We start from the raw sequence: 27,371 nt of genomic DNA, 5'->3' as shown, positions 1-27,371 counted from the left end.
CAATATTTCATTCTCTGCTATACAGTGCAGCTCCATCCTGCTTCAACCCGAGTGGAGGACTACTAAACCAGGCTTAATGGAAACACCTGTGTGGGTATGCAGATCAATAACGTCTCCAAAAAAGTGATATTAAAGAGATGCACGCTTATGCTCGCCTTCATGATGTTTATTTTTTTACAGTACCGGAAGTACCACTGCTAACTCTGTCTGCCTTGATGGTAGTTGTGTTCCGAAGGAGAGCGAATCGCCTCCACAGCTCCCGAAACGCAAAGAGAGCAGCGGACGGAAGCACCCGTACCTGCGCGTGTTAATTAGTAGCTTCTTCGGTCAGTAGTTACGGTCCATTAAACGGCTCAGAAATATCTACGAAGTACGGTTGGTGTGTAGATTAAAAACAAATTCTGACTTGTTTAAACCTGTGGATAACAGTATTTTTTTAACTGAATGGGGAGTGAGGAATTGCAACTATAAGCTCGCGCACCGGGGGCTGAATTTCTTGCGGTCAGCTTTGTTTCAACTTTCTGGAAATATGTAAGTGGGACAAATGAGACTGAAACATGGAGCAGTCGGCTACTCTCGACATAGAGACGCTTAAGGTAAGCTAACACAGGTTTAAAAAAAAAAGTGCACGTTTGATATCATTTTTACAGTTTATCGGCGGAATGTCGACGAGTTCACATCGCGTGCAGCAGGGAAGTTAACGTTGTTTTATTCAGCAGTCCAAACTCAAGTTTCGTCACGAGTCCTCTCTGCAACAGGTGCACCCACTCGTGTAATTAGTCCATTGAAACCCCCTGCTAATTAAAGATGAACGTAAACTGTCTTTCAGTGGCCTCTTCACGTATCTCCCTCTTGCTACATACACCTGTTATTCTGTGCATTCTCCCCGTAATGTGACAGCCTATGAATATTCTGCCTGCATGCTTTCCTCATTATCATTCTACTCTAGCAGAAGAGGCAGTATAACATCTGGTACAGTATGTGTGCATCTCGTCTCCGTGCTGCAGTGCAAAAAAAATAAAATAAAAATCAGCTCGGTGTCGGGAACCTTACTCAGCAGAGCTACTGTTCGGCTGTGCACTCGAGTCCAGTCTATTGGCCCGCCGCGCGCACACAGCTCTGTGTCACGCGTATCGGTCAAGAAGTCGCTCCTGCTCACACTACTGACTCTGAGCTGATCCAGCACTTCCCACTTTGGTGACAAGTCTGCACGCTGTGTCTCAGCTAATTTGTCATGTTTGTGCTTTTCTTTTCTTCTTCGAATCACTGGAAGGTGGTTATTAAAGGATCCCCTATCTTCTGTAATTAGAACAGAGGGGGGGGGGGGGGGGGGGGGGCTTTGTAAAGATGGCTTTGTGGTATTATTATTATTTTTGTTGATGATGCGCTGCTCAGTTTGGCACTTCGTCTGATGAATGCAAATGAAGCCCAGGGGGGGGTGATGTCCAAACTCGGCCCTGTTGCTCTCCCCAGGGATTTGCTAGGGATTAGCAAGGAAATCTAGTGCACTCTGGGAGAAGTGTCCGTCTGTTGACATCAGCAGTTTGCCATCTTCTTCCTCTGCCATCATCAACACTGAGGAAGGAGCTGCAAACATTTAGAGACTTAGCAAAACCAACTGTCATCGTTAATCAATGATGCAAAGGCCGGAGGTGTCAGGGATGTTTTGTTGCACACTTCTGTGTTGCCAAACACAACATTTTTTTTGTTCTTTGCGAAAGTGTCATCAAAAGCATGTAACGGCAAAAATGAATTCTCTCTGGAAACCCCTCTGCCAACAGTCTGTGATGTTCAGTCTTGTTGGCTGCATGTTCTGATTGAACAGCTGCGACCTTTCCTTGTGCACCGGATTCATTGGAGATCTTTGATCCCTGCCGGTCTGGTGCTTGCTTGTGGGCTTACCTTTTGTTGCTTTCTGAAGAAGGAAGTGTTTCCGCCACCCATCCATAAAGGGCAGCAACACCGCAGAAGAAGAAGAAGAAGCCATTGACGGCTGCTATTGTAACTCCACCAGAGACGATGGAGCCGCAAAACAATTGGATTTCACATCTAAGTGGAGCGGCTATTGACAGCAGCACCCTCACTCGCATGCTTGATTGTCTCATCAACAAAATGGTGAAATGGGTACATCAATGCTTTGAGCAGCGCATTTGAGAAGTGTAATTGGTTTTCCAAGTTACAGTCGTGCGTACGGGCCTTCTCTGTCTCTTTGATTGGGCTTTCTATCAAACTAACAGCAGAACCAGAATGAATAGGTGCTTTGATACTGACAGACTTGTAGCATTATTGCGTCCATCCCTTTTCCCTGCTGCAGCCTCAGCGATCAGGCAGTGATCATACGCAGGATGGATGAGCACGAGCTTTGCAGTCATTAGTGCATCTCAAATGTTTTCTTACATCCAGCTGAGGCGGCCCTGTGGGACTCCTGTGGCACCGCTGAGTGAGAGCGCCAGCCGATTTGCTGATTAACACCATCGCGCATTAATAACGTCTCATTTTCTTTCATTAGGGGATTCTCGGCTGCATTTTGCTGCCTCCGCAGCACGTCACTGTTTGATCAAAACAGCATGTAGAATATCACCCTCTACGCTAATTGGTGAAGATGAGGCTCGCTGGCAGTGGGTAGGGGACTGCTGGGTAATTGCTGGCTTTGGCTGGATCCAGCTGGAACGTCTGTAGTCAAAGCTCTGAGGACCCCCGCACCCACCCCCAGGTGGTAAACCATCCGTAGCTTTGAGAAGATTTCAGACTCATCGGTTTGTGATAATCTGTTGACATTTGTCTTGAGCATACTATACCACTACATAACTGTCTAGACTTTGCCTTTTTGGATGAGGACCGTGGAAACATTTTTCTCATCTTGGAGTGCAGAGAAAAGTAGTCTTTATACTTTTTGTGATTGGACGTTTGAGCGTTGAACCATTCTTAGTTCCAGACTTCTAATTGTGCCCACATTCATGTGGTTGTTGGCAACAGTATAGCTTAATTTGTTGTTTTTCTGCAAAACACTACAACTTTGAATTACATGTCTTGGACAAAATTCACCAAGTACATGAACATGTTTTACTTAATAAGGAGCAGAATGCCCTTTGCTTTCATGCAGCTTCGTTCTGTCCTGAAAAGTCCTAAACGATACAGTATGTAGCAAGATACAGGACCGTGCTTTAAGAAGAAAAGAAACTGATTAAATACACATTATTAATCAGTAATGTCTTAAAATATAGTAGGAAAACATTGCTGTTAATTGTATTTAGTGGCTCTAGAAAGGCAATGTAAAAAAAAAATCTGATTTCATTATTTAGTTTGTGAAGCCGTATCAAATTGTGAATTGTGTTAAACTCCACCTGATCTCACGAAACCACTTCTGAATTGTATTAGCAATATGTATGAGGACATATAATGGGGCATGTGCAGTTGGCAGCAGGCATCACAGATGCAGGAAACGGGGCGATGGACTCAACGGCCCCAGTGTTCAGGAGTGCAGTTTGTTTTTTTTGCTCCACGAGTTGTGAGCAGTTCGGTTGTTGAGGTCTCATTAGTTGTAGTAACTATATGGGATTGTGGTAGTTTTATTGATAATTGTTTTAAGAGTAAATGAAGGTGGGGTAATGCTTATTTGTTGTCCTGCCTGCCCCAGACAGTTGAATCATAGCTGCAAACTGAAAGTGTCCATCTGTCCCTGCATTGACCTTTAACTGACCACTGCTCCAATTTCCTAATTAGTATCAGGACCGTTTCTGTAGTTACTACAGTAAAAGGGCAAGATGTTTTGGAGTGGTCATACCCAGTAAACACACCTTCTTCAGCTGCGTAACAATGCTTTATCATATGAAGTGTTAGTTGTCAGACCGACTAAAGCTTACATGAACTGATAAATGGGAGTCATTTCAACATGGTGTGACGTGCCTGCACAGCTCGCTTCGTAATCAATATTTTGTTTCTGAAAAGTCAAAGTTGTTTCTCACACCCGCTGCAGTTGGACATCTTGATAAGTCCAGTCCAGCTCGTTTGTGAGAGTCCGCTGTGACCGGCATGCTGAGATGACGGATTGACAAAATGCCAGCCGCTATGCACTCCATTTGCTCTGTGAATAGCCAAGCTTTAGGAGGCATGACTCCACCGGGGTAATATATGCATTAAAAGTCTTGCAAAGAAATCACAGGATCCACTAGTGTTTGGAACAGTGGGTTGCCATAGAAATTACAAGTGCTGATGTTTCCCCTAGCAACAGTGGATTGAAAATAGACTGAATCTGTCCAGCAGGGGCCATGGCTGTAGGCTAAAAGATTACTTTATGTAGTTGTCTGTGTTATTTAAATGTGTCTGTACGTTAAGTCTCTTAGATTCCAGTTCAGTGTGAGGAGTTTAGAAGTGTCTGGATGATTATTTGTACTTGTACTGTATGGTTTCCCTGGAGGTAAAGTTGTGGTTGTAAAACAAAAAGTAATCTGTGACACTGCATTGAGAGTTTGTATTCAGCCTTTGTGTAAGAGCTTCTCATCATGCTCTTGTCCCTCAACTGTATCACTGCTTAGATTGGAATCATTGACATTTCTAGGCCAGCGACATGGGTCATTTGTATTTGCTGCAAAGTCACAACATCCATTTGTGAGACATCTGCCACCGCTGGCAGAAATGACCACGATTGTTCATCCAAGGAAACGGTCACTTAAAGAGTACATTAAGTTGTAAGGTAGTGGAGGCTGCCGTGTTTGAAGGCCGTTATCCTGTGTTGTTATTGTTCTGGTTTAGAGTTTGTCCAATCTTTTATGTCCTTCCAAGGAACTGTGTCAATTATGGGAAAGATTTGGAAATATAGGCTTCAGTGCACAGACACAGTGCAGTTTTAATTGTATTCCTTAAATTAGTCACCAGTTATTTTCTTGATAAAATGAATAAATGTTTGTATATGTCAGAAAATTGTAATTTCCCAAAATCCAAGGCCATATATTCAAATGGCTTGTTTTGCCCAACCAACAATCCAAAACCCAAAGATATTCAGTTCCAGCTTTCATCACATATGGAAGCAAATCGTATCGGGATATGATTGTTAAAAAAAAGTGTAATCGATTGTTTCAGCTCTAAATAGATCAGGTAGTAGAGCTGCAACGATTGGTTGTGTGATCAATAGTTAATCAACACAACATTAATTGGCATCTAATGTGATAATTGACTGGCATTTTCAAGCAAAAATGGAAAAAGTGGGTGATTCCGGCTTCTCCCAGTATCTGCTACTCTTAACATTAAAGTAATTAATATTGTTTTAAGTTTTGTACTGTTGGTTGGACTAAACTATGAAGTCATCTGGACAGCCTGAAGGACATATGCATATGTCTGGCCCCTGCTGTTTACCAGCTGATACACCACATGCAGCTCACTGTTTTACAAAACCAAATCCAATATCTGGGGATCTGTAATCACCAAAAATTCATAACCTGCTCACCCTTGTAAAGGATATTGCTTTATTGAATTGCAACAATGATCTGTTCCATCACAGGCTGAGATTCGGTGTCCTGGTCGTTAAAACACACTTTCTGCAGCATTGCTCTTCCTGTAAGCAAGGGAAGTGCAGTTATATCTGAACTGGTGGAGTGAACAGGAACAGAGTGAACAGGAACAGTTCCTGCCTCTATTTAAACCTGGGTCAAGTCATTTAGTTCCTCTTGGAAAAGAGTATTTAGCTTGCCGAGCTAAATAATCTTAGCTTGTTCTGCCACAGTTAATGAGAGCTGTCGGGGACACGTACTATCTAATGATACCTGCCATCAGAGCCCTATGCTAATGACATGCGGAGTGTGAATAAAGCACATGGGGCCTGGATTCTGACTCGAGTAATGCATATATTACACTGCTGGGGACTCACTGGGGATAACTGTGTGCAGGTGTGTCAAAATTCCAATGTGTTTCATGCAATTAACTTGTTTAATACTGACAAGTTGAATATATATAGTTGCTCTTTGGAAGTATGAGGAACTTTCCCAAAAAAATCTTTGACATAATTGGACATAATAAAACTGCTGCTGCGGGACATTTGAACTTGGTTTGTACCAGCAAGTGCTTTGCTCTTTTAATTATCTGTAAAGGGGGGGGGGGGGGGGGGGGGTGATGTCAGGCAGTATGAATTCATCCCAACAACCGCTGAACAGAGCAGTTGAGAGCTCAACCAGCCTCGCAGCCTTTGATGGTGGAGTTTCACACTGTCAGCCCGCGGTCACGATCGGCTGGAGAACGGCTCCTGCTCGCCCTCGCCTGGATGACCGCACTTGACAGACATCATCCTCTCTGATCTCAGATCAGAGCTCGCATGTAGCAGCTTCCCAGTGGCTGGCAGGCACTTAGTTACTCAGCCGGAGTGGAGAACATTTCTCTGGCACCAAATTGACCCTCTTTTCCCATAATCCACCTCCTGTTTTCATTCCTACTGAGTGGCAGAGCAGCAGCCTGTAATTTGCTCGTTATGTCAAATATCCTACTTGAAAACCTTGACTTTAGAGATGTCCTTTTCTTAAGTCATGGACATGTCAAGGGCTTTGCTTTTCAGGACTGTAAACTATATTATGTTATAATATGTTTCTAGGTTTGCCTGCAGAGTTCTTGTATTGACTGAAGAAAGAATTGTAAATATATTTTCTACTTCTGGGCCAGTTTATCCCTCAACTGATAGCTAACTTTGTAATCGATGAATCTTGACTGATGATTCCCCCTCTCCAGCAGAAATAAACACACTACCATGTTTTTTTTTTCCAGAGTAAGCACTCTGCTCTCTCTTTTAATAAAGTAAAGTCACCTAAATGCCACTTTCTTTTAGGCACAGAGTTTGATGAATTACCCCGCTCCTGGTTCCTGTTCCAGGGCATGTCATTACAAAAGTTGCAAACAAAATTAAGCTGCAACCCTCATTAGAAAATGTCATAAATCAGTTCCCAGTGTGTTACAGATCGAAATATCCCCTTATCACTCCGTTTAATTGCCAAGCTTGGATGTTTCACCTTAGCTTGCATATATGCGTTGCTCTCACTATTAATTCTTCATAGGAGCACCACTTTTTCTAAAATAATTGTAGTATTACCCAGCCATGCCTCAGCCCAGAGTCATTTTTAGTGGCGCTTGCATGGTAATAACCACTAACGATATGCGATTGCTTCGGAGTGAATATATTCTTGAAAGCGGCTAACGGGAAAGCTGCTCTCTCTCTGTGTTTGTTTTCCAGATTACCCAGGAGCAGTTCATCCTCGCGTCCCAATCCCTGCATCTCCAGCGACCGGGCTGTGACGCCGTGTACCCAGTGGGTCTGTACGGCTGGAGGAAAAGATGCCTCTACTTCTTTCTGCTGCTGCTCTTGGTCACCATGATAGTTAACGTGGCCCTCACCGTCTGGATCATAAAGGTCATGAACTTCTCAGTGGTGAGTACAGCGTACAGCACACAGCGCGTATGCAACATATTCATGAGTGAATGGGCTTCATAGTAGCTGCTGTTTGTTGTGAATTGGTGTGACACTACAGTAGTTCAAGCTGTACCCAGTTTATGAAAGACTTTACACTTGTTGTTCTTGAACAACTAGTCTTTACTGGAAAAATCTCCACGGTTGGGCTGCAATTAATGACTGTTTGCATTATCACTTAATTTCTCTGTTATTTATAAATTATTTGATCAACCGTTCAGTCTTTAAATTTGTCAAAAGCACTGAAAATGCTCATCCAAACTTCCGAGAGCCGTCCATTTGCTCGTTTAGTTTGACCAGCCTTCTAAAACCCAAAGAAATAATATTTTTAACATTTGAAAAGCTGGAGCTTGTAATTGGCATTTTTGCTAGATAAATAAAAAGTAACTAGTCTACTGGAACAAAAGAGATGTTTTGTTTCAATGTCATGTTTTGGGGGAATTAATACAAGAGTTATTGGGTTGTAAGCAATGTTGGCAGTAGCTTGTGTAGCTGGACAAAGAACAGTACACACACTGCAGAAGCCCAAACAGAAAACCCAGAGAGAATGATATTTAACGCATTCAACCACCAGTGATGTTTCCATCATTTAAAAAAGATGGCAGTTCAAAGTTGTGAAATGTAATGATCAGTTTGGTAATTCCTTCAAAGACTTACAACAAAAATGCTTAATAGCTAGACTTCTTCACTTACATAACATGTATTACAATACAAACATACGCCTAGCAATTTGGAAATGTGTCTTGAGACCAGAAAATTGAACAGAAAGTACTTTCCATACCGTGCACATCAAGACAAGAGACAATAAATATATATATGAAAATATGCCAAAAAAGCACCCAGTCTCAATACTGGGCTATGTGAAAATAATGACAATGTCCATCTACTACTTTGCATGGTTTACGGTCTCGAGGTTAATAAAAAGTTTGTAAACTAACAATAATTCATTCATAATTTTACTATATGTTGATCCAGTATAGGTTTTTCCTTTTATTTCTCTAATTTATTCACGTAGACCCATTTGAAATGTGTTACAGGCACCATATCTCACGATGTGTGCTTTGTCTCATGTTGATTTGATAAAGAATTAGAACTTGGCAGCAAAGACCGGCTGACACAGAATGTGTTAATCTCAAACCAAAACCTAACAGGCAGATGCTGCGAGCTCCTGTGACATTTCCAGGGACAATGCAAAAACAATTTAGCGTTTCTTCAAGATACTAGCGGTGGCAGCATCCTCCCTTTTGTGACGGATGCGTCCCCTGACTGCTGCCATCACTCCTCTACTCCTTCGCCTCCCATCCATCTGTGTCATGAGTAAAAGACCTTATCAGTGCTGTTGGTGTCGTCCCAGAAAATGTACTTCGCTGCTCCCCATCTCTCAGGACTCGGGCAGCTCAATAAGAAAAGAGGTGCCACCCCCCCCCCCCCCCCCCCCCCCCAGTCCTGTTGGGATTATAGGTCATACTTGTATGTCCTGGAATCGGAGCATCGTTTCCTAGTTTGAAAGTCGTCACGATTCTTACGCTGTTCTGAAAAAGCAGCTTGACAACACCAAATGTCACCGTCTCACCATTTTTTGGCTAGGGGGCGTGTATGATCACCCATCTGGAGACATCTCGCACAAAACCGTGTGTCCAAAGGCGTCGGTGTTAACAACAAAGTTTCTCCCAAAGCTTAACAGTTAGCGAAGAGATCTTTTATCTTGTAGGTAAATGCTATTCTTGTGAAGAAGATGGTTGATCAATTGTTGCGTCCACACCACGTAGTTTAAACCACAATTTCGAGCAGCCAAGTGGGGGAAACTGGCATTTACTTGAAAATGAAATCCAATATTAACACGAATGCCCAGTAGTCTCCAGGGTTATTTTCTTTGACTTTAGAGAGCCCACAAAAAACCTGTTTTTGCAGACTCAGTAGTACCCCTCATATCTTTTAAATGGATCTTTAACGGTTAGAAGTGTTTTAAATCACTCTGTTACTTTCATGTTCTTTGACGAAGAAATTTAAGATGGAGCTCACAATAGAGTGGTGCAGCAATGAGCCCTACAACCTGGAAACTAGTTTGTATTTTTGCAGTTCCCGTTAAAGGGTCTTTGGAATGTTTTTTGTGAGATGCCTGAAATATGGTCTGTGGTTACCACAAGCTTAAGAGATACCCCGCTTATGAATGAATTAAGTGACTTAAAACGCTAACAAATGGCTAAATGAGGCTATAAAACGTCATCATGCTGACTATTCCGCCTTCACAGCCTTGTTGTGTATACTCACATGACCTTAGTCCATTTATTCCCTAATATTAGCTTTTGACTTCTGCCGATTGCATTTATGCTAAAAGAAAATCATAAAAGGGGTTTACTTTATTTTCTGCAATATTTCGAAATTCAATGAAAGAAATCCCATTGGCTTTTTGTTGAGGGAATAAATACGCCCTCCCTGCTCCAAGCTGTACAAATTCTGAAATTTGTTATGTCCTCCAAAAGGTGTGGAAATGTGTTCCGAGGACTTTGAGATGTCACGCAAAAGACAAAATAATTAACAGTAAGCACATTAATAAACATGAAATGCCTTTTTATGTGCTCAAAACGTCGACTTCACTGCTAATTCCTGCTCAAAATCCAAACACGTTCCATCCATTACCAGTTATTGTTTTTGTGGACAGAAAACATTTCACAAGCGCCCCTGGATGTGCGACTCATTCGTTCTTGACTTCACTTAGTCAAGTCACATGGTCTGTTAAGTTTTGACTGGACTAAGTGTTAAGTATTATTCTTTGACACCTCACCTCCTCTGCACTGGATGAAACCGTAGCATACAGAAGCCTTGTAAAGCTCAGATGTGATTAGGCAGATCCACGTCATTCACAAAACATCCTCTGTCGGCTTGTTGAGGACAACAGGGTGACTTCATTTGTTCATTTAATTTCACTGATGCTGAGGAACTCATCCTCAGGCCTTCGGCACGTCCCGACCGGACTGTTGTAACGCCCTCCCCGTTTGTCCAGCCTCCCTCCTACTCGTCTGGCTGACTGCAGCGTGTGCTGAACTCGGCACACCCACCACATCGCCTCCACTTCAGCACAGGAGGGACTTTAACGTCTGGCTGCTGACATAGAGTACAAATAACTCCAGACTCCCCACCCACCTCCTCTGCTCTTCTGACTTTGTCCTCCCGTCTGTCCCCAATCCTGGCTCTCTACCATGTATGATGGAGTTTCTCTTCACTCTACTCCGCCTCTATAATTTACGATCTCAATCCATTTGTGCAGCTAGCACTATGGACTCTTTCAACACATCCCACAGGGCCCATCTGTTCACTCGGATCCAAACAAAGCTGCTGTCAAACTTTACTTTGCTCATTGTGGTGTGGCAAGGTATAACTTTGTCTACTACGATCTATCTACAATAGGGGTGCTGGGGGGGGGGGGGGAAATGATTCCTGTAAGAATGAAGATTTTTATCTTCTAAGATTCTAAATCAATTCACAACTTTCAGAAATGTATTTTTTTTTAAAGCAGCCCTGTTATCTACCTATACATACACACATACATATTTATGCATGCATGCATAAATATGTATTTATTTATTTCACAAGCACTATAAAAGCAGTGAGCTTACATGCAAAGTGGCTGAATGAAAAATGCAACGATTTGATCCACCAGGTAGCTAACAGGGCCGATGCTAACCTTATCAAGCTGCCTGGGTATCAGCCAGACATGATCAATCCGTGTTAAATAGAGTCAATGTCATTATAAAACTCTGTGTTTCCACAATCGGCTAACGTAAATCTGGATGAGCATGAATCAGATTCTTTTGTCATTCCCATGAATATTCTCAACATTCCCTGCCACATTAGCCGGGTTCTCCTCACTCAGCCTCCCACTGCATGCAGCCTGTCACCCCGACACCACCGGGTGTCTGTGGCGATGTGTCACCTCGATGTCATGTCCTACTTCTTGCCTGCCACTCAACGCTGCTGCCTGTCTACCACAGTGTCTGGCACGCTGCCGCTACTGCTCTTCCTAATACAGTTCAGCAGCGGCGGTATTCAATGCGTTATGCATTTGAGAAGCTGTAACCCTTTTTAAATCAATTTAGGATAAGCATCACAACACTGACGATCATGATCATGTTGCAGGATGGAATGGGAAACCTTCAGTTGAAGCAGGATGGGATCCGCCTGGAGGGAATCTCTGAGTTTCTCCTGCCTCTCTACGTGAACGAGATCCAGTCCAGGAAGGTAAGTTGCCTCCTTTGCACCTCTCAACAACTTAAACTTGCCTGTAGGTTAATACTTTGCTGCACTGATAAACAAGGAATAACTACCATCGGCTGAAAGGCATGTGAGAATCTCTCGCATGGAAAGATCTCTCCAAAGCTGCAGACAAAACGGGTATTGATCTCACAATGTTGACGTTATGATCAATTCATTTGGCACAAAGGGTAGCTTCCCTCGGAGCTCTGACTTGACGATACTTTGATGTTACCGTATATTTGTGCTTGGATAGGAGAGATTACGCTCTTTCTCTCTCTGTCCTGTGCTCCTCTCCTCCTCCTCCTCCTCCTCATTTCCTGTCATCCTCCAACAGTGCACTATCAGGCCTTCCCATCAGCAGGAGATGGGTAATAGGCTGCCTCTCAGCTCCTCTCAGGCCACATACAAACCTACAGGAGATTACAGACGATTACAGAGGGACCAGAGTCCCCCCGCTGGATTTCCAATCAAACCCACACGATAAATTCCCCTCTTCCACTTTCTCCCTCCCTCTCCTCCTCTTTGATGTTCAGTAGATTAACCAACACGGCTCCAGTGCAAAGTTGATCCAAATGTTCTTCTCCCACACGAATCGCAGAAGCTCAGTTGGATCATCCTCTTTTTCAGTGATTAGGCATGCTGCAGAAAGCAATTTCAAGCACTGGAAGCTGGGGTTCCGTGTAAATTTGATTTTTGAGGGACGTCAATGGTGGAAGTGACTCGATAGTTGGTACAATTTTCCACAGCAGATTGAGAAACAACTTGAAATTGCCCCCTCATGCTCTTTGATCTTGTAGTTGGAGCTAAATGTTGATTCTTAAATACAACGGTCACAGCAAACACCTCAAGGCCGAAGCCGAACATTGGACAAAGCCAATATTTCATTCTCTGGTGCAATACCACCTGCAGACATTTTTACTGTCTTGTTTTACAGACGGGCTGTGCAGTGGCCCCCTTATCTACCGGCACCAGAGATATTTGCGGGACAAAAATCTCTGTGGGTCACTCGATATTTCTTACCTGAGAAAATATGTCAAGCCCTGCGAGAGCGGGGATTATGGTTATCCAATGAGTTTACACCACAGTGCGCACAGTGCTGTTGTCCAGTCAGATAACCACCTCTGATCAATAAGTCATTACCACAAGTGAACCCCAGAAGTTAAATATAGTATTTTATTATTTCTTTTTTCATATGTTCACGGAGTCCAAGCTGCTGTCAAGGCTGAACTCAAAGTAGCTTTAGTTTGACTTCTCCTGGATCAATCAGTGCTTTGAATCTTCAGCAGTGACTGAAGCCATAATCTGTGAATACCAAGTGGAAATAACTCCCTCAGTGTTTTTGGCAGGAACTTTGATAGCTGGCAGCAAATAACAGGCTAAGCAGCCCCTTGAATCAGCGCTCTCGGTAGCATTTTGTGAAATGAGAGCGGGTAACTTTGCACAAGCGCTTTACGTTGGTTGCAATCCCTGCCAAGTAAAAACAAAACAAAGAAATGCATTCAGTGCAGCAAATGGGTTTTATAGGCCATTTGCAGTCATATTGTGTATTACAGATCATTTTTGCATTTTGCGGTTCTCCTCAACTCTACCTTAGCATCATGCGGCTAATCGTTTAAGTTTTACAGCACATTACTTTACTGCTTTGATTCACGGTCACCGTCTTCATCAGCTTAGTTAGCAACAGCAGCAAATAAACTCTACAAAATGTCTGCTACATACTCAGCACTGAACAGCAGACGGACAAAGCTCGACTAGCTGGTGAACATAATTGAGCATTTAGCAGCTAAAGAGCCATATCTTTCCCTTGGGAGTTGGAGGAAACTGAAACATACGTAAAAAGTCAGTTAGTACAGTTTTAACTTTGAGAGTTATAGTGTTTAATGTTGTCATAACACAAGTTTACTGTACAAGAACTAAACTGAATGAAACAATCTATAATGTCACCCAGCCATGCCATTATACAGACTGTATACCGGGTTATATAATGTATCTCACTCTGTACCGTTCACATTGTGGTGGCAAAGTGCAGACTCCAGAACTGTATATTAGTGTTGATGCTTCACTTTGCCTGCCTGCTGTGCTCTGCATTGTATGAACCCAGGCGGTCACAACCGCCTCTCCAGACTTCTGATTTGGTAACAATGCGACTCTGGCAGGTGAAAAGACTTGAAAATTAGAGCTCCATTGTTGCTTTCACATCTGACAATATGGACTCCTGCTGGAAGGTTCAAGTGTAACTTGGACTACAGACACTCAAAAGTCTGATTGTTTTAATATGTGTCACTATGGCGAGGGTCGAATAGTCCTTTTTGCTTAGGAAGGCTCCTAACTGAGTGAAATGACCAGAAATTATGAAGTGGCAGCCGTGATAAGAGCGGTTTGAATTCTGTAAATGCTAAAGAAATGTGCTTCAATGGTTTCTTTCTTATCGTTTTTACCATAGGGAACACTGGATCATTCTTTACCAAAGGAAAGGAGATAATGACATCCCACAATTCCTCGCGGCAGCCGCATTTAAATCGACTCACTATTCTGCCGTCGAAAACATCTGCCGTCGCTGTTTGATTTGTACTCCATTGAGACGTTGAAAACGTCTTCCTTTGGAGATGTGATTCTATTTGCGACAGGAATCTTTACTTTTTTTCATTTATCCTTACGAATTTTCCTTCACATCTATCTTGACCTTGGGAAGTTTTCCTTTGAGGTCAAGGAAAAGAGGTTGGAAAAAGTAATTTTTTTGACTATTCGATCGCAACCTATGTTGGCCTCTTTTTGCAGCCGCTCTCAGTCCGCTGAGTTGTCTGTCGACTCTGACAGGCAGATGGATGAATGGAATATTTTGTAGATTATTTTTTTCCTTCCCTCTGGGAGCTTCCCCTATGCATGTCTGCTTATCTATCCATCCATCCATCCGTCCGTCAGCGTTTACAGACGGCACACAACGCGCACACCTGAAAGGCTGAAAGGCCAATACAAGAACCATGAAAAAAAGATTTGACAGGACGACCTTAATGTCAAATTTCAAGCATATTATTGTACTAATTATTATTCATTGGCTCCGAATACACCTGTGAAAGCCCCAATACTACTTTAATTCCAAGCAGATGAAATCAGTTGGACTCTTGAAATTTCACAACAAAGTGGCTGTAATTTCATACTTTTTCAAATCTGTCACACTCGCTAGATGAACATTGCATTCGTGATTTCCAGTGTTTGTGAAGCGAATTGTTTGAGCCGGCATCTCTTTCCTTTCACGTTTGTCACACAAACTGCAAACATGGTTCAAGTGATACCTGGTCAAAGACAAATATGTTGTCTGTGAGCCTAAAGTGTGGCTGTTGCAGCCACTGATAGGACATGTTGGATATGTTACAACAAACTGGCTGCTGATACATTTCTGTTTCTCTTACTTTTGGAAGCTTTCCATTTTTTTTAAAGTTTAATGGAAGATTAATTATTCAGTATACAATATTTCTTTTTTTGGTGCAAAATTCCCATTTTATCTTGTTGAGCTAATGCATTTTTGATTTCAGGTAGATTTTCTGCAAACACCTGAAGGGAATACACAAAGGAAACAAGTCCTGGGATTTGACTTAGAATAGCTCCTGTTTTGCACACGCATCAGAATAATAATGTCTGCTGCTACTTGAGGACAACAGAGGTCACATTAGATTTGATGAGCAAATACATTTTTAGCAGAGAGGCCAGTCCACTTATATTAATTTACAAAATACTAAAAACAACATATCTATTCCAGTGAATTTCAATCATGGTTGAAAGAACTGCAGGAGTGGATTTCAGTAAATAGTTCCTCCTCTCTCCTTGAATGTGTTTAGAAAAACAACCCAGCTGCTGTAGTGTGTTAGCCTGCAGCCTGTTTGGCCTTTGATTTGATTGCACATGGTTAAAGGCCACTGATGCAGACAGCAGGTGGACATGAATGGAGGCAGAAGGCCAGCAAAGTACAATAAGATACAAGTTCTCCACATACGGGTCTCCAGAATTCTCCCACAATTTCTGACCCTCTCCAGCAAGGGCTTCTTGTTGCGTTGTTGGTTTTCACCTCATTAGTGATGGTTCTGTTGAGATCAAATTTGACAGCTGTCTAACATATGAGCAGTAACAATTTGTTGTTTTATTTAAAAGATTTGAAACTTTGCCTTGAATTAGACACTCAGCCTCAGTCTGAGAAACGATGTTGTTTGAGGCAACCCAGTGCCCAGATACAGTTAATCAAATCTCTGCTGTTCAGACTGTTGGCTCTCCCTATTGTCTCCGGAGACCCTAACTGATCTATAAATAGCATCAGATGCAGGTATATCTTTCATTGGAGTGAAACTTCTCCCTCACACAGTCTCCCCTGCTTGCATTGGTGATGCATGATTGTAAGCGCCAGTCTGCAGATGAGGGCTTAAGCCATCCACATGTTTAACGGTCTGTTTAAAATCAAAGCTTTTTTGCAGCAGCGCCCCAGAGACCTGCACATCCAAGCTTGCTCAAGCATTAAGTATCCCAGAAAACATGTTCCAAACCAGCCTGTGCCCTGCATAGATAGAGCCTGCCTGCAAGGTTTCATATTTGGATGGGGAAAATGAAGATGCAATAAGCGTGCCTTTGAACTCGACCATTTTTTAAAAATTCATTATATGTATTTGTTCAGCTCGGTATGCAAATTAGCCTCTAGCACAATCAAAAATAATTAAAATTCAAATATATTTATGCAAATATTTGGTTTGGATTACATTTAAATCCTGAGCAGAGCTCTTTATCTGTGCTTTAAAAGTCTGCATTTTATTTCACTCTCTCTCGCTCACAGGAAGGTAGCACCATCGTGTGAGGTTGCTTTTTAGACCAGTTCATCGAAGCGGTGTGCTATGCTGTTGTTGTTGTTCATTGTGTGCAGGGAAGCATCCTTTTCCTTACAGCAGCCACGGTAATCTTTCAGGCAGACGGGGCCCACTGCACCTGCAACAACGGGCTCCATTTATGTGCATTCATTCTGATCTGCACTTGACCTTCCTCAACGGGCGCAGTGACTAGAAAGCCCTTTTATGTGATCTCAGAGCACCGGCGTCCCAGTCACGGACCTCAGGAAACAGTTTTGAGACCGAAATCTTTAAAGGGATGCTTCGAATCAAGAACTCAAATTTCTGTGCTTCACGGAGAACTCCTTTTTCATGATGCACATTTTATATTGGGAAGGAGCAAGGAGGGAATGAAAATCAACCGAATGACCTCTGCAAAGTTGCACGCCACACTAGCTTGAGATAATGTGCTACAATTTATTAATTTGCTTATTTTAAGGAGCGCATAAAGTTCATTAAACCTGGTAGACTGCATTGTGGCACAACTGTTATCACTGTTCTTCAAACACTGCTGTATACCTCCAATGTGTGCATACACATGTGGACCCGTAGAGTGTGGTATGTACTCTTAATTATTACTTGAATACAATGATATCCAAGCCAATAACAAAAAAATAAGTAAGAGGCAAATTAATTTAGCTAAGATTTCCCCTACTGCTAAAGGTAGTTAAGATCCTAATATAACGTTTTTCTTTTCTCTTCTCTCTCTCCCCCTCTTTCGGTCTCTCTCTCCTTCCACATCCATGCTTCCCCTAGGATAGCTTGTTGGTCTTGAGGTCAGAAAAGAATGTCACGCTGAACGCCAGAAACGACCACGGCCAGCTGACCGGTCAGCTCACAGTGGGTGAGTCTCCACTTATGGCCGCCGTACACATGGTCCAGTTGCAAGCTGTTTTATTTTAGATCATAAGTCGCCACTTGCCTACGACAGCTGATGGGGAAACACCTGCTGTGACATCACTGTCGGAGGTGTGGCCTGAAGGTAGTTTTTCTTTTTGCCTTGGTTTCATTTAATGTTGAAATAATCATGTAATTGTCCGGGTATTATATTACACTTTGGTTCAGCCGTTATCTCTCTCTCTCTCTCTCTCTCTCTATGTACAACTTATTAAAAAGTGATCTTGGATTAATCGAGCTCTGACTGTAAATTGCCTGATCAGTCTTATTTTATTAATGACTTTAATCAAGATCAGCGGAACAATTAAGCTTTAAATTCTCTTTAATCGTCTCTGTGCCTTCAGAAACGACTGTAGTGTCTTCCAGATGCTAACCTTTGAGGCGCTTATTGAAAGGGCAATGGATTCTTCTTCTTATTATCTATTTCAACCATCAGTCAGTCCAAATTACCAAAGTCATTTACGTGATTAATGACCACTGGAAAGCATATGACCTGCTTATTAGCATTAATAGCTATTGATCTCGGCCAACGTAAGTTGAGAGTTGAGACTGATTTGACAAGACTGGTGATATGACACTTTTCCGTCACGCTTGACCTTCCTCCGAAAATGAGTGCCTGCTTTTGTAGAAAGTGCATTTTGTCTGAAATTAGACGAAACCTGGCGGGAGTAATTAAATTCCGCCGCCGCAGCCCGTGGATTAATGGAAGAGAGGAGGAGAGAGCGAGAATGGCAGACGTTTAAAAGTTTCTGCATTCACATCTGGAAAAAGACCAAAGTCTGGAGAACAAGAATTAATATTCCTGACCAGATTACTCATTTGTCTCCATCCGTTGTAAACGCATGGCTGATGCAGCTTTGTTAGGCGCCTTTCATTTGCAGTGCAAGCACTCTACACAGTATTTCAGATTGCTAATAGTCTTACATGCCCAAACATAGTTTCCCAAAGCTGATTTGCAAAGCCATAAGGCAACCTTTATTTGACAGCTCCATTTACAAAAAGAACATTATTGTTGGCATTGCAGACTATAAACCTTTTTAGGTGGAAATCTGTTCTTTTAATGCGTTTTAATTATCAAACTTCCAGCACCTCACTTGGGTGTAATCAGTGTTTCTAGTATTATAGTGGTGAAAAGCCAGAAGCACCAACCTGGATGTCTCCCGCTCTGCAGGACCCGAGGCTGTGGAGGCCCTGTGCCAGAGGCTGGAGGTACGAAGTAAAGACGGAGGCCAACTGCTGTTCACTGCAAATGAGGAGGAGGTCATCATGACAACACAAAAGTTCACTGTCACAGGTAAATGTGCTTATAGTCGTCTGATGTCTGAGAAATCTGTTCCGAAATGACCGAACAAAAACATTTCAAAGGAAACCAGAGCCGGCTTGAAGCAGGGAACGGGTCTCAGTCTTGGTTATTTGGTCCATAACAAGCTTTGATTGACAGCTTTTACACCAGATTAAACAAACCTGCGCCCTAGGATAGTTTCTCATACTGCACTGTAGATGCCTTTTTTTTTAGTGGGTGCCAAGCATTGAGGTTGAATACCAAGCCGTGGTAAACGCATGCTTGGCTTTCATTTTATGAATTATAAAAATATACATTCTTTTTAGGCTTGGAAGGCGCCGTGTTTGGACATTCAGTTGAAACGCCTCTGATCCAGGCGAGGGCTTCTGAAGACCTGAAGTAAGTTCATATTCATTGACTTAACAGAAGTTCATTAAAGCTTAATGTCACATGTTCATATCCTGTTCAATTAAAATGAAGATATTTAAATAATGATGATAAATGTTCCATGGCATTTCAAAGTCAATGCCTGTACTGAAAAAAAGAAAACGTGGCAGTAACCATTATTCACGAGTATAATTATCTTCAAGCACCCTCTTGTAAACTCAAGCGTCTACTGGTCGGCTCGTTATCGCACACATTTTAAAACTAGACTTGACCATCGTTAATTTCACAGCCGAGGGGTGAGCTAATTTGTTAGTTATTCTCTATTGCAGTCAGGAATAGATTAAAGCATTGAGAGCATGGATAATGTTGGTAATACGTATTAAACTCATACAAAACACTCCCAAGCATGCGATACCCACTGCACTCCGCCCGAGGCTCTGAGCCCTGAGTCGGTCCATTAACGAGCTATAACGAGTGTGGTTTGTTGTCCACCTTACTGGTCCTGAAGGGAGGGCTGGGATCGAAGTTGGCAGAAAAAGCAGTGTTCTTGCATCTAATTCCTCCTGAGTGAGAGGAATACTGATGTGGTTCACTTTAAAGCAGGCACACACACACAGGATTCACACACAGGCTCAGCTGAGGGGTGACCATCTGCAATGTGGCAAAAATCTTAACGAGAGGAAACCGAACAGGAGACAGTTAGGACTCAAAAGCTCCAACATGACGTTTGCGTCATTGGCTTTCCCATTTTCTTTGATTTGAATCCATATTTTGTCTAATGTATTAAATGTATGCATTATTAACGTTACATTCTGTTTGTGTGGTTTAATTTAATACGTATTGCATTTTCAAAAATCCTTTCTTCAGACTATTTCAAATTGGTTCCTTCACTGAGAAATTACTGAAATATTTTCAAACAAGCAGATGTACAAACCGTACTGCCAGGGCTTTAAATGAATGTGACTTTTATCTAAAACCAATTTGTTTTCCAAAAACCATGTAAAAGAATTACAGCCATTAAAAAAGCCAAATGTAACAAACGGAATTGTGTGGGCTATTAATGACGAGCCGAACAACATTTTTACGATGTTGTTTTTTCTTTTTCTTAGTGTCTGTTTGCGGAGGAATTGGGTTGTTGGCAAAGTCAACAAGCTGCCATTACTGCAGAGGCATATCAGTAAACCTGTTCAATAATATTCAATAACTTTGGCAGAACCACATGTAGGTTATCCCGTAGAACCTGCCACATGTTATCTAATCATCAAATGGTTATAAGTAATAAAGATTCCACTTTAAGAAGTTCATTTTTCTCATTCAATGTCATTAAAGCAAACTATATCGCTGTACGAGATGAAATATTCTTGACTAAAAAAGCAATGATCGAAGAAAAAAATGATAATTGTGCATTCGTGACCCCGTCGCTTGTTGTGAGAAGCCAACTGGGAAAACAATTGAACAGTCTTGCTTTTACTGCAGTCAGTTAGGCCGGTTGCACAATTTATACTTGAGAGCACATAGCAGTAACTCTGCCTGCAGATTAATCTGTATCCCTATTTAATTTGGTTTGACACAAAGATTCAGTCGCCATCATGGAGCAGAAAATCATCGCCATCTGTGACAACTCCCTCTCCCCGCCCTTGTTCCTTTTAATGTCACCGAAGCCGGCACTTTTTCATCATCAAGCCAGACAGTAAATTATGACCCGCAGTGCCCTGGTGATTGATCACACATGTGTAAATCTAATTTATCATCCAATATGAATACATTACACTGTATAATTAGGGTGGCAGTATCATACAAGACTTGAAAAATCATGAAAATGTAGCCTTTATATAATTATTTTTCTCTTTTCCACTTTGCTGTGTTGCACTCATCTGTGTTCAAAGTGGAATGTGCATCTTTTTAGTGCATTGTTTACCCACCTCACCACAAAGTGAGACAAAGTCCAACTCTCTTTTCAAACCACTCGCCACCTGTTGGTACGCCTCTCTGGATGATGACGATACGGCTCGCGTCCATGTTGCCCTTCTTTCCCTCTTTAAAAGAAATCCCGTTCTCTGTGTGTTTTTATTTCTCTGCGAGCCAACGGTAATCTGGGAGAAAAACAGAGCAGAGACTTAATCAAAGAAATCCACTTGAGATCTCACATTTCTTTGAAGCACCTGTTCTTCTCCCTGAGCGCTTTATCTGTGTACGCTGGCGCTCAGGTTTGTCTTCACTTGTCATCATCATGCTGCTTCTGAATAATTGAACATACTGACTATAATGATTCCATTGGCATTTATTTCAACTATCCCTTTGCACTTCTTCGTCAATAAGTTTACCGGGTTTTATCCATATTTGCGTCAATCTTTTCTTGTAATTGCGATCTACTGGGGCGAGTTGAAGGAGATGTACAGGTTTGTATTGCCACCGGATTGGTGTGCACGATAACTTAATGATGGTTAAGAACTCGGATACAATGGGGAAAACCTGCATTATAATTCATTATAATTCAGTCAGGTGCTGCCAAACGGGCATTATTAAAAATATTTCAAAAAAAGAAGGGGGGGGTTTCTGTTTGCCAAAATTGATGAAATACGTGGGGAAAATATGAAAACAGTCTGAAATATATCATTTGAGTTACATTTGCTTCCTGTATTTGTGCTCACGTTTATTTCAGAATAGAACAAAGTACATTACATGGATTAAATGAGTCAACAAATAAAAGTAATTTCGGAAATTTAAGCTCGCTAATAATGTGGGGATCAAAACGTTGATGCCTTCCAAAATGATTGCTAGTGGTTGTTTTTATGAAATTTAAATAATCGACTTAACTTTAAAAATTCAGTGCGCATCTTGTAGTACAGAGGCAGTAGAGCTGAAGCCTAACAGTTGAGTGGTTTGAGTTCATCCACTTTGTCAACTGCACGCCCCCCCCCCAAAAAAAAAAAAAGTATGAGACATGTTTGTGTGTGGTGACTTGTGAATAATTGCGCTTGTGCTGAGGAGCCTATCAAGAGCAGAGGCCTTGGTGTTGAGGTCTCTAAAACGAGGGCAGTGCCGTTATAAAGTGGATACAGTCCTGCAGGACAGATGTCCGTTTGTCATGTCCTGCTCTCACCTGACACTGATCTCTGTCATTTGGTTTCACTCTCAAAATACCCTCTGGTGCTGAGTTCAAGGACAGAAATCAAGAACAGTCAATCGCGGGAACTTTGGCCCTGAGGATTCATGTTATGACTCCCGAGCTCGCTGCCCACTCAGTCTGATAATAGCAGCACCCCTCCAACCACAAATTGCAGCCCTAAATATGAAAATATTTCCGGCAATTACATAATCAGATCATTTTGTGTCTCATTCCGGAGGATGGCGCTCTGATTCCTGATGTCCCAAATGCATCTGCATAGGCAGGCACACTGAGATGAATGCCGTGATATTTCTCTCGGTAGAGCTGTTCTTCTAGTATCACTGAACATTTCACTGTGATTCTTCTGTCATCTTTGTTCACATTCAGATAGTTTGTCTATTCCCTTGACATGTATGGAAGACGGCTGGTAGATGGACGTCTGATCGATGTGACAAAAACTCTCCAGGTCTCAGCCGTGTCGAGACAAAAACCTTTTTTTTTTTTTTTTTTTCAGTTTTTTTTTTCATAGCTGCTGCTTAAAAAGCACATAGTGTCAGACTTGTCTCACTACAGATTCCTAAGAAGCAAAGGCAGACCAGACCGGATTTGAAGGCTCTCTGCTTTCTAATAGTGCAGACATCACATGGTACATGTCTAGGCCCGGCATCAGAGAGCAGGAAAACGGCTTTTCATTTCGTCTTCTCTGCATCTCTCGGCTACGAGAGCACTCCTCTTCAGATTTAAAAGTCTGTTTGCAGTGCGGCCAGCCTCTGGTTGATCCAAGCAGCTTTCAGGACAGTTTCTGTTTGTAGCTGTGTCCACACAAGAGTGGCAGGTTCATTAAGAAGATAAAGGCAGAACAGAACAACTCTTCTCGGTCCCACTTACCTCTGGTCAGACTTTTCTACCGCCAATTTGTTGGGATTGAGATGCAGTGCAGCAGGAGTGTGTTCTTTTGTTCTTTCTTTTTTTTTTTCTAGTTTTGACCGTTGCAAAGAAAAATGGTTGTTCTCTGGTGTTGTGACGGTCTTATTTGGCCGTGAGAGAAATGTTTGGCCTGCAGAGGAAAGAACATTACATACAGATACATTGGAAATAATTGGTTTGCGGTTTGGGCGGGACTCGTTTACTGTCATACTCACTCCTCCATTTGTCAGTTTAAATAAACTACATATATCATTGCCATACACGGTCCGGGGTCTGTCAAAACTCTACGTGTGCTTTTTGCATCACATAGCTAAAGTGGACCGTAAGATGATTGGTGGTAAACTCCTGATCTGTATGTCAGTCATTTTAGAGTGTCCTCTCCATTAGGGCTGCAACTAACAATTATATCGTTGTCAGATTTGTTTTTACTCTCTAGTGTCAACAGCCGTATCTCCAATAACAATCTGTTATTGGTTGGGCTACAGTGTGGTGTTCACTGATGGCGTCAAATGCCAAGCTAAGTCTAAAACAGGAGAACAGTGGAGTAAAACAGGCTTTTATTAGAAATGTTAGCAACCAACTGCACTAATTGTAAAGTTAAACATACTGTTTATTTTTGTCACTTATCCACAATAAATGATCAAAAGCATTCACAACAACAGAATATTGTGAATTGAGTTAAAACAAGAAAATAACAAAAGACATACAGTAATCAACATGTCCTAATTGTGTAAGGCAATCCACAGCACATCTACATTTCTACAGGTCTATGCACTAATAGTCCCAAGTCAAAGACCTTTCACAAATCCTCTCCAAACTGCATCTACTGAAAGCTGATTTAAAGTCAAAGAAGCTTTTCAAACGCAGATGAAATTCATTTGCTTTTCTTTTTTTCTTCCTTATTCCAACAGCGCATAATCCGAAATGTGTGTCACTTTCAGAGGGTATGGAGATTTAAGCGATTTCAAGACGGCTCCTTAAAGTCTTCCATTTAAAATTCATTGAAAACAGATTTGGGGAAGATGGGGGGAAAAAATCAATTTGCAACGGTTATGAGTTATGAGAACAAACTCCACATTGATTGGCTCTTGCACTTATCGTTCCCTGTGTACACAAATAGTCCACGGGAGGAAGATGAAAATTGCATTAGCCTCTGTGTTGTTGAAAGGTCAAATCAGCTGATACAGTTTAGGAGCCCTACTGGATTAGAATTATGCGAAGAGCTACTTAAACAGGAACAGCAGCTTTAACGCCACAGGTGGAGAAGTAGTTGGTATTACTAACACCCAAAATCAATGTACTGATGTAGCGAGAGTCAAACCAAAAAGCTGTTTTAATGTTTTTGTTTCCTCAAATGTTAGACATTTAGACTCTATTTGTAAATGCCTCACTGCCTTGGTTCTGACATCTAATGTCTCTTGTTTACATACATTTTGGTATCTGGAGTACATTCCAACCCACCAATTGTGAAATAAGACAACTTTGTACATTTTCAGCCCACAAAAAACTGACTGCCAATTTCCAAACTGACCTTTGTATCAAACATCCTACTACAAGCACTTAAAAACATCTTTGTGAGGTTTTATTCTGGGTTCTGCAGCAATAAGTAGATGTTTGTGAGGCATGTTCATGTGTTTCAGGCCGGAAAAAAATCGTTATTACAAAGGTCAACATGTCACAGGAATCACAGAACAGTTTATTGATTGGCTACGGGTAGTCTCTGGCTGCTAAAAGTTAAACTAGCAATCGTCTCTAATAAATAAATGATTTAAATCTAACCATATTTTTATGTAATAGTCTATAAATGACAAAACCATCAGTGCTGACATTTTTTTTTTTACATCAAACGTCTAAATTCTAGGAAAACAAATAAATAATATTGACAAGTGACACCCCTACAAACTAATTTCATTATTTATTATAATTAACTTTCACCAAAAATATTTTTGTAAACGCGTTATTGTGCATGCCCTGTATATAGCATGGTACAGGAACATACTTATCACTTTTATTAGCACATGTTGCCATGTTGTTATTGAGCTGTTTCTGAGGAGATGCTGTTCATATACTATGAACTACAGGTGCTCAGGGAAGCTGTGGCAGTTCCATAATTACCCAATTTAAAATGAAAATCTATTTTCATTTTAAACACCGTCCTTAAAACCGTGACTTTCATTAATTGATTAAATCGATTTATCGGCCAGCTTTTATATACATGTATATTTGCATTTATATGCATAGGTTTCATTCTCTACATCCAGCAATTGTCCCAAATATTACAGATAGATATTCCTAAACTATGAGCTGAATAACAATCAATATAACCTTAAACTGATCTTGTAACCTCGGCTCTTAAATCGCACTGTAAGGCAGAGTTTTAGTAATGCAAACATCTTGAAAGTAGACACACAAATGATTGATTTTCTGCACTAAATCTCTTCGCTTGTGCTTTTTTAATTTTTTTAGGCTGGAGTCTCCAACACGGACCTTGACCATGGAGGCTCCCAGAGGGGTGGAAGTGAGTGCTGCCAAGGGGCCGCTGAAGGTCAGCGGTCGAAAGGATCTGCAGCTGGAGTCCACGGAGGGAGAGGTGAGGAGGATTAGAAAGGATGCTCGAAGTGAAGACTTTGTGCCTTAGTTTTTTAGTTCTAAATGTCAATTCATTTTGTATTTTATTTCCATAGGGTTGGCGTGTGAGATGGGACATATGTTCTCTTCTGTGTGGAATAATTGTGGAATAATGGACAATTTTACAAATTGTATGTTTAAAAACAAAATACTTTATGACGAGATTAAGACTCCACAGTGCTAAACATAGTACAATTGAGCCTGATGAGTGAAGTATTTTAACCCGATGATTTAAAAAGCACCTTGAGCGATGTTATTTGAATGACTTCTAGCATGTCTCTGATGTTTTATCTCCCAGATACTTTTAGATGCCAAAACCATTCAGCTGGGTAGTCTCCCGCTCGGCGTCTACACAGAGTCGCCCAATCGGGCCTCCCAGGAGCAGGCCGTATTCGAGGTGTGTGTCTGCCCCAGCGGCAAGATCTACCTGTCTCCTGCCGAGACCAGCTCCACCTGCCAGGCCATGAGCAACATCTGCCTCTGGAGCTGACCTGGGAGCAGTGTTGTTGTTGATGGGGGACATCTCTGACATCTGCTCTGGAGCTGTGCTGAGATTGAGAATCCTCCGTTGGTACATTTTACGGAGAGTCGAACTCAACCACAGCGGAGATGGAGCTTGAACGCTAAGCTGAGCTCAGACCAGTACAGAAGTATCCGAGTTGGCTGCCTGTGATGGTCTTTTGGATGTCAAGACACCTGACGGGGTTTGAGGAATGGCAGACAGAGTAGCTCTCTGAAATCAGGAATATCACATAAGAGCAGGAACGTTCCCCACCACCTTATATTGGAGGCAGAGGACACGCCCTTTATTTTTCTACTTCATTGTAGACATGCAGTGACTATTTTCAAGATTTAGAAAGAGTAAATGAGAAAAAGTAAATCACAGGTGCCTTCAGCTTTGAAGGAACTATTGTGACTATTGTGTAATATTGAACCTGTCTTTGTAATCCGAGTTAAAGTTAACGTTTGATGTGAGAAAGACAAGTAAGCACAATTCGGTCATGTTTTCTTCCCAAACAATCCAGATTTTAGATTTTTTTTTTATTTTTTTAAATAAGCTCAATAGATATTTTAGTTTTTTCTCCTGTTTGCAGCTATTTAATTTGAAATTAAACATGTTTTTATGTGGCACACATTGTACTCTAAGTTTAGCTGTGTTAAAATGAACCAGTTAAAAACAAATGCTCATGCTGTTTTGAATGCACAGGTAAGTTCTGCCCCAGTGACTTCTTCACGTTAAGGTAAATATTCTACCTTTCCTTGATGTTGCATCAACAAGAGAAAATTAGGTGAACAAACAGTCTCACAAGAAGGTCCATTAGGAAGCTGTTCTTATGCTTTCGAGCATATCGAATGATCTTCATCAGCAGATGGAGTTTGCCCAGTTATAACAAATTAAGTTAAGTTTTATTCAGTAAATTCTCTATCTTGCTTCTTTTTATGTTTTGAAGTCCACTTGCGAAATTCAAAGAAAGTGTGATCATTTAATTACCCGCTAGTAACTCTCGCTTCCCTCTGAGACAGCGCTCCAATGTGGAGTTTGACTCGAGAGGCTGGCTGACCTTGGCACTGCAGCGG

At 41.6% G+C, this 27,371-nt stretch overlaps 1 protein-coding gene across 1 annotated transcript; it reads left to right on the top strand.

Moving 5' to 3' along the window:
• Positions 1–557: 557 nt before the first annotated feature.
• Positions 558–26,283, top strand: LOC306714864 (zeta-sarcoglycan-like; the record flags this gene model as incomplete). The annotated part of the gene is made up of 8 exons (XM_079185032.1): positions 558–596; positions 7,211–7,405; positions 11,582–11,683; positions 17,320–17,407; positions 18,632–18,754; positions 19,069–19,141; positions 25,632–25,755; positions 26,092–26,283. The coding sequence occupies 8 exons, from the start codon at positions 558–560 to the stop codon at positions 26,281–26,283; spliced, it is 936 nt and encodes a 311-aa protein (XP_079041158.1).
• Between the last annotated feature and the right edge of the window lie 1,088 nt (positions 26,284–27,371).

The sequence above is a fragment of the Pholis gunnellus genome, assembly GCF_910591455.1.
Source record: "Pholis gunnellus genome assembly, chromosome: 23".
In the NCBI taxonomy this organism is placed as follows: Eukaryota; Metazoa; Chordata; class Actinopteri; order Perciformes; family Pholidae; genus Pholis; species Pholis gunnellus.
This window is presented reverse-complemented; position numbering and strand designations above follow the sequence as displayed.